Source organism: Crinia signifera, chromosome 9, assembly GCF_055691185.1.
Source record: "Crinia signifera chromosome 9, ASM5569118v1, whole genome shotgun sequence".
Classification (NCBI taxonomy): Eukaryota; Metazoa; Chordata; class Amphibia; order Anura; family Myobatrachidae; genus Crinia; species Crinia signifera.
In genome coordinates, this window is record NC_139225.1 from 16,680,182 (window position 1) to 16,700,120 (window position 19,939).

The 19,939-nt window shown below is 48.2% G+C and overlaps 1 protein-coding gene across 4 annotated transcripts in view; it reads right to left on the minus strand.

Moving 5' to 3' along the window:
* Positions 1–19,939, minus strand: part of PNPLA7 (patatin like domain 7, lysophospholipase) — a 118,030-nt gene that overhangs the window by 75,906 nt on the left and 22,185 nt on the right. For 3 of the 4 annotated variants that reach the window (XM_083161176.1, XM_083161175.1, XM_083161174.1), the window contains 10 exons: positions 18,166–18,254; positions 16,217–16,357; positions 15,038–15,197; positions 14,587–14,667; positions 12,926–13,054; positions 11,639–11,719; positions 9,615–9,771; positions 7,507–7,590; positions 4,847–4,947; positions 1,770–1,928 (listed from right to left, as the gene is read on the minus strand). In XM_083161176.1, coding sequence (XP_083017302.1) covers positions 1,770–1,928; positions 4,847–4,947; positions 7,507–7,590; positions 9,615–9,771; positions 11,639–11,719; positions 12,926–13,054; positions 14,587–14,667; positions 15,038–15,197; positions 16,217–16,357; positions 18,166–18,254 — 1,182 coding nt within the window. The remainder of the gene's footprint in view (positions 1–1,769; positions 1,929–4,846; positions 4,948–7,506; positions 7,591–9,614; positions 9,772–11,638; positions 11,720–12,925; positions 13,055–14,586; positions 14,668–15,037; positions 15,198–16,216; positions 16,358–18,165; positions 18,255–19,939) is intronic. The other variant, XM_083161177.1, reaches the window with a different exon arrangement.

A 19,939-nucleotide genomic window follows, 5' to 3' on the forward strand; every position in this document is an offset into this window, starting at 1 on the left:
TGTGAGTGAGGCTGTATCTGCATATGAAATAGTGTATTCATGGAAATCACTGTAACATAGCATTCCGTATGCAGGTACAGCTACAGTCGCTCACAGAATATAGGCATGCTGCATATCATTTTAATCATTAGAAGCTCCTTGTGTGTGCTGGTCATAACGATGCAAATAAGACGAATTTTCAGTAAAAAATGCACCCAACGTTAGCAGAACTGGCCAGGAGCTGCATGGCCTATTGAGACAAGATGTATGAGGAAACATCTGTATCCAAGCAGAGGCAGAGGACACAGTGTTAGCGGCTGTGCGAGTGCTGCCTGCAGGTGGGTTGGTTGTGCAGTAGTGTTCGGCATATGTGTAAGGGGCATTATGTGCATTAATAATGTGCAACATATGTGTAACAGGCGTTATGTGTGTCATGTGTATAAGGGCATTAATAATGTGCAACATATGTGTAAGGGGCATTAGGTGTGTCATTATGTGTATGAAGGGCATTAATAAAGGTTGGCATAATGTGTAAGGAGCATTATGGTTATAAGGACATTAATAATGTGTGTTATGTGTAAGGGGCATTACTGTGTGGTATTATCAGGGGTGCCGAGAGAAAGGGGTAGGGGGTACAAATTACCCAGGCCAAAGTCTGATGGAAGGGCCCAGTGGGGGCCCCGGAGTCCCTCCCCTTAAGTGACAGCAGCAGCTGCAGCTCTTCTCCTCTGCCCAGCACACACTGCTTTGTGCTGAGTTGCAGTGTGACAATGGAGGTGCTTAAAATACAATATTTTCTCAGGATTTTTTTCTTAGGGTATAATGTGAATAATGTGAGGAGTAATGTATATAAGGTAAAGTGGTGCTACTGTGTGATGTAACGTGAATAAGGGACACCATTGCATGATATAATGTGAATAAAGTTGCACTACTGTGTGGCATAATTTGAATTGGGGGTACTATTGTGTGGCCATGCCCCTTCCCAGCAAGAACACACCCCTGTTTGGGCTGCGCACCGATTGTGTGCACTGTTTCTATTTAAAATAATGCAGGTAGGAGCACCAAAATGATGACTGCTATGATGAGGGTTGATGGTGCTGGGAAAGGGGAGCAGGGTCAGAGGCGGAACTAGTGGCGGTGCTAGGGGGCAACAGACAAAATCTTTCCTAGGGCATCATTTAGGCTAGGGCCGGCTCTGGGGTAATCTGTGGGTGCCCGGCACTCATATCACCTATGGTATGTCCAAAGTCCTGCTATTTCTGATGGCAGTCCTGTTTGCTATGTCGATAAAACGTAAAGTTGCACTCAGGCTCTTGGAAAATTGTTTAGCCAAATATAGATTTCAATCAGTCCCTTTAACAATCAGCTCTGATCATGGTCCCTTTAACCCCCCCAGTCCTGATCACAGTCCCTTAACCCCCCCCCCCCCCCCCAGTCCTGATCACAGTCCCTTTAACTCCCCCGAGTCATGATAACAGCCCCTTTAACCCCCAGTCCCAATCCCTTTAACCTTCCCCAGTCCTAATTACAGCCCCCCCCCCCCCTTCCCCCAACATCACAATCTATTTTCCAAATAAAAATGAACCTAAGGTTGATCTATAACCACAACTTTATTAAGAACCGTTAGGCCTAGGGGTGATGTGAAAAGAACTTTAATGCTCTAAGGCGCCGAACTGCAAAAAGGTGGGGAGCCACTGGTCTAAGCAATAAGAAGGCTGCACAGCGCCACCTGCTGGTATTTCCGTGCCACTGGCACCAGTAGGTTAAACATGTGGATGCCATACACTCACCTGAAGATTCATGAGCGTGGAGAGATCTTTTTTTGCAGCCTCGAACATGGCATTTAGGTGCCTGTTGACACTGAATTCCGGGATCATAAGATCTTCCTCCTTGTAATGATAGACAGCAGATGGGGTCTCCGTAACGGTCACAGACTTCTTCAGGATGGGCTGTAGGATCATAGTAGAAGGAGAAGCTGATTATTACAGAGACCCCGAGAACACAATACCAGGGTGCAATATACAACCCTCCTGCAATATGAAGTAAGCATTCTTCTGATGACATCACAAGATTACAAGACCACATACATGGGCAGCACGGATGGTGTAGTGGTTACCATTAGTGCCTCACAGCCCTGAGGTCATGGGTTCAATCCCCACCATGGCCCTAACTGTGTTTGGAGTATGTATATTCTCACCGTGCTTGTGTGAGTTTCCTCTGGGTGCTCCGGTTTCCTCCCACAGTCCAAATATATATTGGTAGGTTAATTGGCTCCCAACAAAATTAACCCTAGAACGTGTGTGTGTGTGTGTGTGTGTATACATGTGGTAGGGAATATAGAGTGTAAGCTCCACTGGGGCAGGGACTGATGTGAATGTTCAAATATTCGCTGTACAGCGCTGCGGAATATGTGTGCGCTATATAAATACCTGGTAATAATATTCTCTGTACAGCGCTGCGGAATCTGTATGCACTATATAATAACTGGTGATAATATTCTCTGTACAGCGCTGCGGAATATGTGTGCGCCATATAAATAACTGGTAATAATATTTTCTGTACAGCGCTGCGGAATATGTGTGCGCTATATAAATAACTGGTAATAATATTCTCTGTACAGCGCTGTGGAATATGTGTGCGCTATATAAATCACTGGTAATAATATTCTCTGTACAGCGCTGCGGAATATGTGTGCGCTATATAATAACTGGTAATAATATACTCTGTACAGCGCAGTGGTATATGTGTGCACTATATAAATAACTGGTAATAATATACTCTGTACAGCGCAGTGGTAGGATCCGATATGATTTCCCGGCGGTCGGGATCCCGGCGGTCGGAATCCCGACCGCCGAAATCCCGACAAGGGGGGGACATGGATCGCCCCCCCTTGCGGGCTCGCTGCGCTCGCCACGCAGCGGGCCCGGTGCCTCGCTACGCTCGGCACGCTATTTTATTCTCCCTCTATGGGTGTCGTGGACACCCACGGAGGGAGAAAGTTTCGGGATTTCGGCGGTCGGGATTCCAGTGTCGGGATTCCGACCGCCGGGATCCCGACCGCCGGGAAATTAACCGCATCCCCAGTGGTATATGTGTGCACTATATAATAACTGGTAATAATATTCTCTGTACAGCGCTGCGGTATATGTGTGCGCTATATAATAACTGGTAATAATATTCTCTGTACAGCGCTGCGGTATATGTGTGCGCTATATAATAACTGGTAATAATATTCTCTGTACAGCGCTGCGGAATATGTGTGCACTATATAACTGGTAATAATATTCTCTGTACAGTGCTGCAGAATATGTGTGCACTATATAAATAACTGGTAATAATATTCTCTGTACAGCGCTGCGGAATATGTGTGCGCTATATAATAACTGGTAATAATATTCTCTGTACAGCGCTGCAGAATATGTGTGCGCTATATAATAACTGGTAATAATATTCTCTGTACATCGCTGCGGAATATGTGTGCACTATATAAATACAGTGAGTAGCCAGAGAGTATTCGCACAAAATAAGAAACTGTGGTGTAAGCTAATGATTTCTGTGGTCAGCCATGTCAGACAACAGGGTCCTTACAGAACGGACAATGCCGCGGAGGGCGCTGTCCAAGGTCAAGTCTCATGTCGATGGAATGTCTTGTCCCTGCCGATGCTGTCCTGGAGTCTGAACAGCGGAACCGGACAGCAGGGGCCTGACTCAGAAGCTAATCTAGTTCATGTCCTGCGCTGCAGCCGTCTCAGTACCGTTATCGGCGTTCACGTCCTGCGCTGCAGCCGTCTCAGTACCGTTATCGGCGTTCACGTCCTGCGCTGCAGCCGTCTCAGTACAGAATAGCAATTGTCCCCGGCGACGGCCCTAACACCGGCCATAAATCACAGCCCGGCTCCGTGTCAGCGTACAGCGCCACTATATTACATCTACCTGTGAGTCCTTTCTACACAGTCACACTCATCTGCACACAGATATACAAATGTCACATAACAGATAAGTTAGCAATGTAGCTTTGCTGCTTCTGTGTATTTGAATAATTAAAAAAATGCACATTTTAAGGGAAAAGACATCTAGTCTATTTGGCAACAGCAAAAAAAGAACAAATCTGTAAAATAGACGGACAGAAACTATCGGGAGATAAATCCATCCATCTCTCGGATTCCTCCACCGACTGGGACTTTTAGCTTAGAAAGTGTGGAGCGTCCCACGAGAAAATCACTCGAGGAGGAAGCTGCAACGTTGTGGAAAACCCAGCAGACGGATGACATCATCAACGCGGCCCCTACAGTTGCCAGCTGGCTGTAGGGCTACGTATCCCAGCATGCCTTGCCACATTTTTTGCTGTTAAGGCAACTGTGGCAAGGCATGCTGGGATATATAGGGGCTGATTTATCAATGAGTTTTTTTCATCCGCAAAGTTTTAAAACCTGTTGTGAATGATAAACGGTGCTCCAGCCAATCAGCTCCCAATTGTCATTTTTTCAAATGCAGGAGCAGCACTGATCATACACAAGACTTAAAACTCATCCCGGATGATAAAACTCATTGATAAATCATCCCTTAGTGTCACAGCAGCTGAATGCAGGAAGAGCTCCGCTCCAGTCGTCTCCATGGTCACCACTGGTCCTTTATGTGCAATGCTCCCTACATATGGAGGAGGAGGGGAGGGTGAGAGCAGACTGTAATGTTCCCTGTATGAGTGGCAGAAGGGATCATTAAATCCTGTTTAGGCCGGCCGGTAAAGCATTCACCAGGTATTACAGAGCTGCTGCCTTTATGTCCTATCTGGGACAGGCCCAGTGGCACTGGATCCAAGGTGACCTTGAATAGGGTCCTGCAAGATTACACAGCAGCACGGTCCTACCTTGTTCAAGACAGGACTTGGAGGGAGGTCCTCCGGGGTGAGGCTCACCCGCGCTCTCTCGTACGCCATGTCCATGTCAGATTTGGCTGCTTTGGGGCTGCCTGGTAATAAAGAACAGAAGATGTAACAAACAAGACAAAACTCTGAAACCATTTTCATTATAAATATTACAGTGGGTGCAGTTCTAAGGGTTGCAAAATTAATAATACTAGTTAAAAGACCATCAAAAAGGACTTTTTTTACTTTCACTTTGAGCTGTGACAGTTTTTAGCCCACAATCTCTCCACTCCACCCCAATCCCTATCTGCTCCTACCTCCAATCTCTGTCTTCACAGCTCCCAGTGTCCCAGCAAAAATTGGTACTAGTTTCCTAGCACGGCGCCCATCGCATACCCTATATAGTGGTATGCGATGCGATCTTCGAGTAAATGAACATAAATGTACAATTAAATATCGCATGCCAGCAAATGGCATGCGATGCGATTTTTAATTGTACAAGCACCCTACAATGTACAATGTACAATGTTAAATGCACCCCCATTATCAACGCCAACCAGAAGCGCGGCGAGAGGAGCGAGCTCACAAGGGGCGGCGGTACGCGTCCTCCGACCCTTTCATACCCCCACTATCCACGTTGGCGTGGAGTTGATTTTAGATAGTATGGCGAGCGCAGCGAGCCCCGCAGAATACATGTAAAGTAATCCACGTCCGCTCGCCACGCTTCGGGCTCGCCACACTATCAAAAGTCAACTCCACGCCGACGTGGATGGTGGGGGTGTGAAAAGATCGGAGGACGCGTACCGCTGCGCTCACCACGCTTCGGTTTGGCGTTGATAGTGGGGGTGCATTTAACATTGTAAGCACCCATCAGGGTGCTTGTACAAAAAAATCGCATTGCATGCCACTATATTGCATGCGATGTGATGCGATGCACTTCGATCAAAATCGGGGGCGCCGTGCTAGGAAACAAGTACCCAAAAATTGCTTTCACTTTCTGCTATGACATCTTTTAGCACACAAATGAGTTATATGGTCCATCGAGTGGCCTCTAGTGGTCAGGGGCGGTACTGCACCTCACAGAGGTGAGGCGTAGTATGCCATATGTCGACGGGGTCGCTGCAAAACGTTGATCACTTTGGATTAAAAATATCCACTTGCTTCACTTGACATTGAGTCTCCGAGTGCCACTTCATTACGTTGCATATTATATTATATTAATTAATAAAACGGCTCTTATGTACCATTGTGCACACTGACAGGACCCTTCCCCCTATGTATTACATTGTGAACACACATATATTATATAAGCTGGATCTTGTATCGGGGGTTGAGTTACAGACTTTATATATACACCGTCCTGAAAAGAAAATGTCTGATGATTTATCCGAATGCTGTTATCCGAGTGCGTCCTGCGCACATGCGACATGCCAGCAAAGTGCTAATTAATCTAACACGAGCAGATATAAATAGGGGTTTCTGGGGCGGAGGCACAGTAGGAGATGGAAAAGAAAAATCAGCTGCTTTCTAATTAATCATTGAGGGAGGTAGTGGAGGAGGCGAGTCAGTCCGTCACACAGCAGATCAGGCGCGGAGGGGAGGGCAGCCTGGATCGGCAAGGCAGGAAACTTCTGTCCTCTGACTAACTTTATCCGCTTGTCCAGTGTTCTGACTGGTTGCGATACAGATAGGTACTCGTATAATATTGCATTAGTTGCGCTAAAAATCCACTTTGGTGCTCCAGTCCCGTAAGTATGTTCTAGCATTGTGTATCTTTTCTACTAAACACACATCTTGCAACGCAATATGACAGGGAAGCACAATGAGAAGCAGCATCTCACGCTGCAGGTGTACTGAGGCTGGATGTATGAGGTATATCACGCTGCATGGTGTACTGAGGCTGGATGTATGAGGTATCTCACGCTGCATGGTGTACTGAGGCTGGATGTATGAGGTATATCACGCTGCATGGTGTACTGAGGCTGGATGTATGAGGTATATCACGCTGTATGGTGTACTGAGGCTGGATGTATGAGGTATATCACGCTGCATGGTGTACTGAGGCTGGATGTATGAGGTATCTCACGCTGCATGGTGTACTGAGGCTGGATGTATGAGGTATATCACGCTGCATGGTGTACTGAGGCTGGATGTATGAGGTATATCACGCTGTATGGTGTACTGAGGCTGGATGTATGAGGTATATCACGCTGCATGGTGTACTGAGGCTGGATGTATGAGGTATATCACGCTGCATGGTGTACTGAGGCTGGATGTATGAGGCATCTCACGCTGCGTGGTGTACAAAGGCTGGATGTATGAGGCATCTCACGCTGCGTGGTGTACAAAGGCTGGATGTATGAGGTATATCACGCTGCATGGTGTACTGAGGCTGGATGTATGAGGTATATCGCGCTGCATGGCGTACTGAGGCTGGATGTATGAAGTATATCACGCTGCATGGTGTACTGAGGCTGGATGTATGAGGCATCTCACGCTGCGTGGTGTACATCTCACGCTGCGTGGTGTACAAAGGCTGGATGTATGAGGCATCTAGGATGTAACAGACATCTAGTCGCTGATGCACCATTGAGCTTATGCGCCTGTTTTCAGAGAGTCACCAGCGTGGTTTCGCACAGAACGTGCTCCGAAATCTTCTTTACCTGGGACTTCGACTATACTTGAAGACGACCGACTTCGACGATGACCTGAACCAGAGCCGTCAGCAGCGGAGAATTTACTGGGGTCTGAGTCGAAACAAAAAAAACAGGGATTTTTGTTCGAGTCCACAGGTGCCACTGGAGTAACAGTGGGGAATAGAAGGGCGACTACAAGGAGCAGGGGCACTTTAAATTTAAATGAGCGTGGCCAACTCCTCCCCTTCTACTTCCCCTCCTAGGCAGTCCTAAGGATGTGCCCGAAAGGAGCTGGAAGAAAGAAACACACTTCCAAGAGGAGGTTAAACATAACACACATTAACAATCAAACCATTATATATTGAAAAGTGAAACCAGCAGTGAGAGACAACACTGAGCAATACACACCACACAAGAACATACCAGCAAGTTCCAACAAACATGACCGGAACCTAAACCTGGCAGGAAGAAACTTCAACGTTTCTCGAGTATTTTAGTAATATTGGACTTAAGTGTATGTTATGGACTTGTGTAAGCATAAGCTCTAGCTTGCAGTCCGAGGCATCTCTGAGAGTTGTGGCCCCTGGTACCTGGTCTGTCTTCGACAAACGTGTGACCGATGGGTCAACCACCGGGGGAGTTTCCACCTTTTTGGGGTTTTTTTAACCAAAAAAGGGAGGGATGACTGGGAGCAGCAACTCAGTCATCAATGTCCAGAGCTAGCTTTACCATATCCATAAGATCATCTAACCCTTGAGCAGCCTGTTCAGGCTCCTGTGGTAGTAAAGCCAGTTGCTCTTCAACGCCTGGAGTGACATACTCGCCCTCCTCTAGGTCTGGCACATCCTCATCCGTATCAGGGTTTAAACCTGCGTAAGCAGTCTTTTTAACACAGGGGGAGGGGGGGCCTGAGAGTCTTGTGCTCTGCCCCTCCCGGCAGCTCCCTCTTCCTCTAATGGTGACATGTTTTAAAGGGGAACCTGCGGCTAACCGTGGGGGTCAGGCATACATACCAAGTTGCCTTGCTAGCCGGAGGCGGTGGGGCTGAGGGAGGACGGGATGCACACCGCATGCAGTGGCGGCTGTCTACTCCGGAGACGGTGGACTCTGCAGCCGGGGACGCAAGCCGCATGCAGCTGTGGCCGGGTCCCCCGGCAGCTCCCACGTTGCAGACAGGCAGCAGCAAGACCCTGCCTGTCTGTCCATCTGAGTAAAACATGCAGATTTTCTATCTATAACATTTTGCCCTGGAGCAAGCCAGAGTGTGACCAGCTCCCAGAGGGCACATTTTAAGACTGCCTAGGAGGGGAAGTAGAACGGGAGGAGTTGGCCACACTCATTTAAATTTAAAGTGCCCATGCTTCCCCACTATTACTCCAGTGACACCTAGTGGATGAAGGAGAGATGAAAGCTAAAAGAATATTATAACAACTTGGATGAGAGATACAGAAGGTGGCTCCTGGATAAACAGAGATGGAATTAAGAAAAAATTTAGCTGATTGAACTAGGACACAGAGCCCTTGCGGGGCTGAAGAGCTTACAATCCATATGCTCTGCGTGCGGATACCACACACGTGTGATGGCCATAAACACAGAGCAGTTGTCACTCACAAGAACACCTTCCATCCACACGGCGCCACCTCCGAAAAACTTGATGCACGCTTCAGCGACACGTTTGGCGCCGCTGTGATGCACGCGCCCCACCATTATAAATATCTCAGCGTCTCGTTAATTACCACAAGTCATTACACCTGTTCTCACACCTCTGTGCTAAAACAAGCTGCAAACATTACTCCGGATGCAAATAGCTCTGCCTCAATAAAACGTGACCGAGACGTTAAACTCTCATTATAAAAAGACTTTGCAGCATTGCAGGGATTCCCGATTTGGGGTTCAGATTACACAGAACTAATCTCCCCGGACTAGTGCACCAAGCAGCCGGCACTGCCTTGTAAACCCCATTGCGAGACTCAAGTTCTGGGCATTGACCTTGGGGTGGTTGGCCCGTTCTAACTTGGGGGGGTCCTGGAGCCTGGAGTTGAACCTCAGCGTTAATGATTGACGTCTATAGTTTGGTTTACATCCTTACTACCATTTTCTATACAATGAATCAATATGAGGAGACGCTCACTGACCCAGGATATCTGCATCTTGGTCTGATGGAAGCTCTGCAGGTTTCTCTGCGGGATCTTCTTCAATGGAGATGCAGGACATCTGTTTACGAACCACCTTGCCGCTTCCGGTACCGGTGGTGAGGCTGGCTACCGACAGCAGGGGGATTGCCTGGCTCTCCTAGTGATTACAAGTAATAATGTTTAATCTTGGACATATCACTTTAATCCAGCGCTGCCCCAAAACTATTTCAATGAATAGGGCGAAATACATTGTACAGTTATGTGCACGCCGAGCACTATGGGAAAAACGAACATCCTGAGGTAAACTCTCCCTGTCCGGAGGCTGGGAGAGGCTCGGAAAAGGAAATCCCTAAACCATGTAACCAGATTCCTCCATTACACAGCGCTAAAGAAAGAATCTCGCTACTTCTAAGTATCTGTCTCTTTATTAGTCTGATATTGTGTCAAATGGTGGAGTTTGGGGAAGGGTATATAGAAGAGACTACAATCTACAACTACAAAGTCTAAGGCACACTCACCAAAGTCAAAACAGCAGCATAAAACAGGGAAGGGGAACCTATGGCCCTCCAGCTGTTGTTGAACTATACATCCCAGCATGTCCTGCTGCAGTTTTGCTATTTGGCCATGCTAAATCTGTTGCAGGGCATGCTGGGATGTGTAGTTCAACAAGAGAGGGCCGAAGGTTCCCCATCCCTGGCATAAAGTATTAGTCACCAAAAATCAAACCACGCAGCATCAAACCAGAAATGATGGAGAACGCTCACCAAATCCTGTATGCCACTAACCTTCTCACCTGGCGCTGACTCCCTGGAATCCGCCGCCTGTTCAAAGTTGGGCCACAGACACATCAGATCTTGTTTTTTTTTTTTTAACAATGACTGCGCATCTGTGCAATCACATCAATGACACAACAGAGACGCGCATGTGTTACAATTGGATTGTTTTTTAGCCGATATTTGCTGTGATCGCAAACGCTTCCCACACACATTGCAGCTCAGCTCTGGAGGCGCAGAGAGACTTCGGTGGGATGGTCCAACTGCGACTGTATGCAGAGGTGTGTCTGCCATGACGGGACCAGGTGAGGAGGGGCAGAGGTGAGAGGCGTGCAATCATTGGTACTCTGCATTTTAGGTGGGAGGAGGATATTAAGGATCAGGGCATTGGGATTCTTGAACAGGTTTAATATCCCAGATCCCCCCAATGCAACCGTCTGAGGATTGACCCAACACATTGCAGATGAATGGTACCTTTGCCTAATGCTGGGTACACTCTGTATAACCCAAGGACAATAGGTCACCAAGTACATTGGCATTTTATATGTTTATATATGGCAGATGCCGACATACCAGAACATGTATTGGAGTGTACGGCAGACGTTTTGGCAGCATAAGGAACCGCCGGCAAGGACATCAAATTTGTGATATCTTTTCGGATACATCGAGCTGCCGAGTGACAAGCAGAGGTGGTGGTGGTGGGGAAGGGGGGGGGGGTCCCGTTTGGAAGACGGGAAGTTGGAATAGAACAAGTCAGTGGGTGAAAAAAACCCTCTGACTTCTCAGCCGTGATAATGGGTGTCGGGGGGCGGAGGGAGGAGGGAGATTACAGGCAGGAGAACGGAGAACGTATTTTTGCCCAGACGCGATGTCTATTTGTGGCGCTGTAATTGGTTGCTCACTCATTTTTAGAGCCAGCACGGGACTGATTTCCAGAAAAGCGAGACGCGGAGAGGAGAGATAAATGGTGCCGGCTTTTGCCTCCCAACTATTAGTTCACACAACTCACGCCACAAGCGGGAACGTTTAGGGACACCGCAGCCTGTACATCATTTAACCAATCAAAGCCCGGCATTTTATCGGAGACCGCCTCCCATACTGGCAGCGCCCGTTAGCTATGGTCATGTCCTTTCCAGCAACAAGTTAACTTGTTACTCACGCAATCACTAGCCCTGATATATGGTGGCGGATCCATGTTGTGCCGCAGATCTGGGTAACGGTAAAATATACACCCCCACAGCGTCTACGTACCGAGTTGAAGAGCTCAGTGGTCAGACCCAGGTAGTTGTGTAGAGCCAGGAAGGTCACTCTCTGCAGCCGGACCATGATGATCTGTGGGAGGAAATGGCAGTCATTACACACTGGTTTATACAACTGGGAGAGACCCAGCAGCATTCAGGCAGAGAGACGTCCCACCATACACCCCAACATTTAAGTGTCCGGGACTTACTCACAGAGGGCCAGCATGACTGATAGCTGCTGTGCGGCTCATCCTAATAGGGTGGGGTATAGCTCACAGACAATGGGGGGTAGGATTGAATCCCAGCCGAGTTTATCGCCAGGTGAAAACAAAACCGCAAAGAGTATCCTAACAGTATTAAATAAAGGGTGTTTTTGACCGTTTGGGGGTACATTTTCGCACATGCCATTTCATTTTTTCTTGGCGAATCGACATGGGAGAAAACTGATGCGAATTCGACAAAACCATGGCAAAATTTCCCCACTTTATGCGTTTTCGCTAGAGATGTGCAGGTTCTGATTTACTCGGATTTTAAAGCAGGATCTTATTGGCTATCCCAAATCAAATGACAGTTGATAGCCAATAAAATTCTGCTTTGAAATCAGAGCCTGCAAATCTCTAGTTTTCGCAGACACTGGATTTTTTGCCCAGTGTAAAGGATTGCCGCTTTAAAAAAACCTGGAGATTTCTTACCAAATCTCTTAAGAATAAGAAAAATACACCTGGATTTGGTTATCCCCTAGATACAGCAAGGTGCTATCTACTGGTGCTCGCTACTAAACTTAAACTCGATAAAAGACGACAAGCAAAAAGTCAACACAGAAATGGCTGACATGCAAAATGTGGACATATGAAAAGGTCGACATGAGGTTTTCACATTTATGGTGTCAATGTCGACACTCGAGCACGTAAACCTCCAATAATGTACCGCTCCCCTGGACACTTTACCGTTCCCATCTGGAATCCAAGTTTGTGATAAAGTATGAAAAAGTCCAGCACAAACAAACTTTAAAAATACATGTATCCACCTAGTGACTGTCGACCTGTCACCTGGATATCCTTACACAACAGGGCTATGTAAGACGAGACTCGTACACAACCATGTGTAACCATGGGACAATTACTGCGCCAGCCAATCAGAATGCCCTGTGATCTGCAAATTCCCCAGTGGCCTGGATATGAAAAACAAGTTGATTTGCAAAAAAAAACAAAAAAAAAATGGACTTTTTTTTAAATTTTATTTTTACTATTAAGTTGAAATACTTCCGCTAACCCAATGACGAACTAGAGACCATTACCTGCACGACCCTGACCAGTGTCTCTGGGTATTTGGCGAACACGTCCTGGAAGGCGTTAGCTGGAAGCCGTAGAATGGTGGAAGCGGTCGCGGCTCTGGCTGAAACCGTTTTATAAGGGGCCGGATGTCCCTACATAAAAAAAAAGAAGAATAATTAAAGTGCATGATAATGGGTGTATTGTCTTCTCCACCATTATCGCCTTCTGTTCCGCTGCATCCCTCATTCGGGTGAGGCCTGAGAAACGGAATACAGGAACATGGCCGTCACCAGCTGAACGACTGTTAACATGGTAAGAATGTAAATGACGCGCACCTCCCCCCCCCCCCCCTTATGCTAACAGTGCGTTTTCAGTATATAAACTGCAATTTAATAGAAGATGCATGTAGGAAAGAGAGGAAATGATATTTCCCCAGGCGAGCGATCTGCTGATGCGCAGGCAGGAAGCGGCTGTATGAGCGGAGGGAGTCCTTGTGGAATATACAATTCTGCGTAACCAGCAGCCAGGCGCAGCGAGGATCCGCAGTAATAACGCTCCCTTCCCCCCAATTTCATTTAATAATTCCAGAACAATAACTAGCCAACAAACACCCCCGGGGCCCAGACAATACGAGCGGCCTGTGTGTAGTGTAGACGTGTTTGTCCGCTCTGCAGCCGGGCACTGTGACTCACAGCGTGACAGACTGACAGACTCTACTGACGTACCAGGTATGGGGCCGCAGTGTGTGGCTGAGGGTGGCAGCGCAACATTACTGTAATTGCAGATCTACAGGGGACAACTCGCTGCAACTGCCCCTAGATGTGGTATTATGGAATCCGAAGGGTTCCCAAGGACAACACCACCTTCTGCAGCAGTTCCACAAGAGTCCTAAAAATCCAAGGAGATCTCGGCCATTGTGGGGGTCGATTCAACTGCGGTTAATGACCATTTACAGAATCTAGCGTGTGCATAAGCCGCACTGTAACCATGAGATCATGTCATTTGGAAGACAACCCCTATGGAAATGGAGGCGGTCTGGTCCGCCGTCGCTAGAGGTTCCGGAGCACATCGCGGGCATGGGCAGCAACGGAACTGATCCTTTAAACGTTACTATGGTGATAGCGGCCACAAATGGGATGAGGGATTCTTCTATTACATCATTGGGCCTTAAATGAAGGCAGGCACCAGATATTGGTGGGAAATGTATACTATCACTACAAATAATTTATAGCGCACACATATCATGTAGCGCTGTACAGACATCGCACCAGTCCATGCACCAGTGGAGCTTACACTAGGGTCAGAAGCCAATAACCCTACCAGTGTGGGGCATAGGAACACATCAGAGCACCAAGAGTACCCATGCATTTATGGGGAAAACCTATAAACCCCACACAGATTGTATACGCCAAAGACTGCTACATTTCTCACAAACGCCTGACATTGTCCGTGCAGCGGGTTCGATACAATTTGGCAGAGACAAGGTACGGAGGTAGATATTAGGCACAGTCTATTGGCTGTCAGCTACTACAGCGGGAGGTGTCTAATAGACCACGCCCACAGCAGGCCCAGAGGCTGAACGATCTGATCTCACACAACAGAGCGACACTACTCTAACACATACATGTCACTTCAGCGGCAGCGTGTCATGGCCGGATCCAAGAGGAGGAGGCTTCAAACTCACCGTGATGACGTCAAGAATACTGAGCAGGCTGTGTACGCTGTCCCCAGCCAGAACTTCCTTCACAACCATGTCGTTCCCATCCTGAAAATGACAAAATGGTGTCAGTGACATTAACAAGCTGATGTCCCCGACCAAAGGGACGTCTCATGTACTCCAGCTGTTCCCACCGGTTACCCTAAAGGTGATACCGCCATATCACAAAAGGTAAAGCTTTACATCAGGCATATCCAAAATGCGGCCCTCCAGCTGTTGTGAAACTACACATCCCAGCATGCATTGCCCTATTCTTAGCATTCCCTAATAGCAAAACTGTGGCAAGGCATGATGGGACTTGTAGTTTCACAACAGCTGGAGGGCCACAGGTTGGACATGCCGGCTTTATACGGTAATTACAGACTGAGAAACAGAATCGTCCTAATACAGAGCGTAGGAAACAGACGGCGGCCCTCACATTCTCCTGTATACAGACTTCCAGCATCCCGTCCTGCACCACGTAGATGCTGTTATCCAGCTGCCCTGGGCGGAAGATGTACTCCCCTTCGTGCAGCTGCAGGAACACCATGTGCTTGCAGAGCTCCAGGAACAGGGGCTTCTCAAAGTGACCCAGGACCCTGCAGCGGGGGAGAAAGGACGGAGCGGGGTCGTCAGGCCAAAAGGGAAAAATACATTTCTAAATGCAAAATATAGGGGGCGATTCTGGTTGGCTCACTGCCTAGCGTGCCTTCTAACGCGTGTCGGAAGGCCCCCCCCCCCCCCCCGAACATCCCTGCCGCTTACAAATGGATGTTTTTCACAAACTGGGTCCGAGAACCAGGGGGGGGGGGGGGGGTGGCTGACATCCTGTGACATCAGCTGACCGCCCTGGCAGGCAGCTGCCCAAAGGTTTCCCAGGCGCACACTGTGTTTTCGTGGGTACACACTGGGAGTCCCCATGCGAATGCCCCCTGCTCGACTCGGGGTGCGGTCATTTGGTCCACAGCATGATGATCCACAGTCATTAGGTCGACATGGGTCTAGGTCGATAGGTCATTAGTTCGAAAGGGTCTAGGTCGACAGTGAAAATGTTGACATGGGGTTTTTCACTGTTTTTTGAGCCGACATGTGCCAACAGGCGATATTTCATGCCCTACCATCCACTAGGGTGTGGTGCACTTTAAACTGTGTCCATGTCGACTTTGTTGACATCCAGGTAAAAAAACTGTGAAAAACCTCATGTCGACCTAGACATTGTTGAACTAATGACCTTTCGACCTAGACCCGTGTCGACCTTTTCCCATGTCGACCTAATGACTGTCGACCATCATGCTGTAGAGCGAATGATCCCAACCCATTGCCTCCACCCCCCCCCCCCACGTGCGAGCGCCACAAGTTGCTGAAGGCGCCAGCACAGAAGCCCTGCACGTGCACATATGCGAATAAGCGCAGGGCATAAACATCAGTCCCCAGCCAAGACAGGGACCAAGTCAATCAGGATGACCCCCTTAATATCCTGATAGCAGATGTGACAGCCAATCAGCAGAAGGGGTCCCGAAACTGCTGACAGAGCTGGGTCATGATTAGAGAACACGTAAATACATGAATGGTTTGCAGGACAGCCTCACAATTCGGGAGGACGGGACGTGATACTTACCGCACATTTTTTAACATGTAAAGAACCTCGGATGGCAAGTGAGAGTTTTTAACATCGAACTCTGTGAGATCCGCTTCCAGGAGAGAGGGGGGCGGCTCCTTCTTCTGTAAGGTGGGGTATTCCTTCTTAAACCGGAGGATCCTGAAACAGAATGAGGGAGAACTAGTTACCGGCACCCAAACCGGGTTCTTCTACCATCCACGTCCCAGCAGCATTGGTGGAAGGGTCATCAGGCAAAAATAAAATAAATAGTTCTCAAAACACTGCGATTACTGGGGGTGATGACCATGGCGGGGCCTTGTGGAGGCAACAGAAGCCGGGGAGAGGGGACCATCAATCTGGGTATGGCCAGGGCGGTCACCGGTAAAGTTGGCAACCCCCCCCCCCCTTTTGCTGTTCCCACAGCTCCATAGCAACAGCACTCAAGGTGACATACTGTAAACACAATGCACATAGTGGCCCTTATTCAGATCTGATTTGCAGTACAGATTTGCTTTCAAAATGGGCAAAACCATGTGGCCTGCAGGTGGGGCAGATGTAATATGTGCAGAGAGAGTTAGATTTGTGTGAGTTCTCTTGTTTCTGTGCATTATTTTTACACTGCTTCAGATTTCAGTTTAAACACACCCCACCCAAATGTAATTCTTTCTGCACATGTCACATCTGCCCCACCTGCAGTGCACATGGTTTTGCCCATTTTGAGAACAAATTTGCACTGCGATCAGATGTGAATAAGGGCCATAATACAGAAGATGTACTGTAAGTAGCACAGCAACAGACATAATAAGAAATCCTCGAGAGCACAATAAGCATAATGCAGAATTGGTGTAGGCCGCAGGCTCTCAAACACGGTCCTCAGGACCCCACACAGTTCATGTTCTCCAGGTCTCCGCACAGACCAACAAGTAATATAATTAGCCCCACCTACTGATTTTGTAAATTGTGTCAGTAAGCAATAAATACATGAGCGGTGTGGGGTACTAAGGACACTGGGGGGTGGGATCATTTGGTCTACAGCAGGCATGTCCAACGTTGGCCCTCCAGATGTTGTGAAACTACACATCCCAGCATGCTTTGCCACAGTTTTGCTATTAGAGAATGCTAAAACTATTGCAAAGCATGCTGGGATGTGTAGTTTCAAAACATCTGGAGGGCCAACGTTGGACATGCCTGGTCTACAGCATGATGGTCGGCAGTTATTAGTTCGACATGGGAAAAGGTCATTAGTTTGACAGGTCATTAGTTCGACAATGTTTATGTCGACAGTCAAAAGGTCGACATGGGGTTTTTCACTGTTTTTTTTCCCCCTGAATGTCAACACAGTCGACATGGACACAGTTTTAAGTGCACCGCATCGCTCGGCACACTATTTTATTCTCCCACCACGCCCTAGTGGATGGTAGGGCATGAAATCCCGCCTGTCGGCACATGTCGGCTCAAAAAACAGTGAAAAACCCCATGTTGACCTTTTGACTGTCAACCTAGACATCGTCAAACTAATGACCTGTCGAACTAATGGCCTTTTGACCTAGAACCATGTCGACCTAGACCCATGTTGACATTTTCCCATGTTGACCTAATGGTGTCGACCATCATGCTGTAGACCAAATGACTGCCTCCCGATACTGGTGCAGGCATGTTGGGTAATAACTTCCATGTGTCGTGGATTCCAGGAAAGGTATCAGATGTGGCAGCCATCTTGGGCGCGCTGAGCAGTATTACCCTGGGTGGAATAGTCTACCCATAGAAGGGATGACATAAAATGGGGCGATTGCAGCGTCCAAACAAAAGACGTCGGGTCCAGGTGTTTCTGATCCCATCCATAAATGGATACGGCAGCCATGTTGGGCGCGCTACAAGGGCTGCACTGTGGGAGATGAGGCATAGAAGCACCTATGGGAGAACGGACACGTGCGTAGCGGTACAGAAATAGGGATATCCTGCCTCACCTCTTAGCCAGTGTCAGGACTCGCACTTTCTTCCTCGATCTGGGTCTTGAAACCGTGTTCCCGACTAATGTATTTGGCAACGTCGTTACCTGTAGGACACAGAGTACCGACGTTAGTGCCCTGTGGGTAATACTGAGCCAATCAGAGAAGAGCTTCCTGGCCCAGGGACGTCTGATCCTGGTATTAAAATATTACATTGTGATAAAAGGCATTTCCTGGTAATAAGAAGTTCCGCCTGTTTTATACACTTCCCCCATATTTTGGAATGAATGTGCACTACAAGTCCCAGAAGGGAGGAGGTCTGAGACTTGTGTCCGTTATGTTCTGCAGCTTGCACACATTTGGTTTTGCTTTTCTTAGCCTTAATTCCCCCCCTCGGTTAATGGTCCTTTAGGTAGTGTCTGGCCGCTGGCATGAGTCTGTACGCAGAACTTATTCCTCGCACTCAGCATTATAAAACCTTTTATCCTCATTAGATGCAGAAACAGAGCAGCTGCCACTCCTACATGATTCATACGGTCACCGGGAGGCGCAGAGAAGAACAGGGATCCTGCTGGTTCTGCTCCGTCTCCTGCTCTGCATGCTGGGTCCTGCTCTACTCTGCACTACAGACAGCAGCGGTGGCAGAGCGCGTTCTGTCACTTACTGACAGATGTGCTGCTACTACTGTACAGATACACATATATGCCAGCCATCAGTATTACACCAGGCTCTGCACGCTGGGTCCTGCACTACAGACAGCAGCAGCAGCAGCAGAGCGCGTTCCGTCACTTACTGACAGATGTGCTGCTACTACTGTACAGATACACATATATGCCAGGCATCAGTATTACACCAGGCTCTGTATGCTGGGTCCTGCACTACAGACAGCAGCGGTGGCAGAGCGCGTTCCGTCACTTACTGACAGATGTGCCGCTACTACTGTACAGATACACATATATGCCAGGCATCAGTATTACACCAGGCTCTGTATGCTGGGTCCTGCACTACAGACAGCAGCGGTGGCAGAGCGCGTTCCGTCCCTTACTGACAGATGTGCTGCTACTACTGTACAGATACATATATATGCCAGGCATCAGTATTACACCAGGCTCTGTATGCTGGGTCCTGCACTACAGACAGCAGCGGTGGCAGAGCGCGTTCCGTCACTTACTGACAGATGTGCTGCTACTACTGTACAGATACATATATATGCCAGGCATCAGTATTACACCAAGCTCTGCACGCTGGGTCCTGCACTACAGACAGCAGCGGTGGCAGAGCGCGTTCCGTCACTTACTGACAGATGTGCTGCTACTACTGTACAGATACACATATATGCCAGGCATCAGTATTACACCAGGCTCTGTACGCTGGGTCCTGCACTACAGACAGCAGCGGTGGCAGAGCGCGTTCCGTCACTTACTGACAGATGTGCCGCCAGTACTGTACAGATACACATATATGCCAGGCATCAGTATTACACCAGGCTCTGTACGCTGGGTCCTGCACTACAGACAGCAGCGGTGGCAGAGCGCGTTCCGTCACTTACTGACAGATGTGCCGCTACTACTGTACAGATACACATACATGCCAGGCATCAGTATTACACCAGGCTCTGTACGCTGGGTCCTGCACTACAGACAGCAGCAGCAGAGCGCGTTCTGTCACTTACTGACAGATGTGCCCCAGTACTGTACAGATACACATATATGCCAGCCATCAGTATTACACCAGGCTCTGCACACTGGGTCCTGCTCTACTCTGCACTACAGACATTTTTTTTGATAATGTA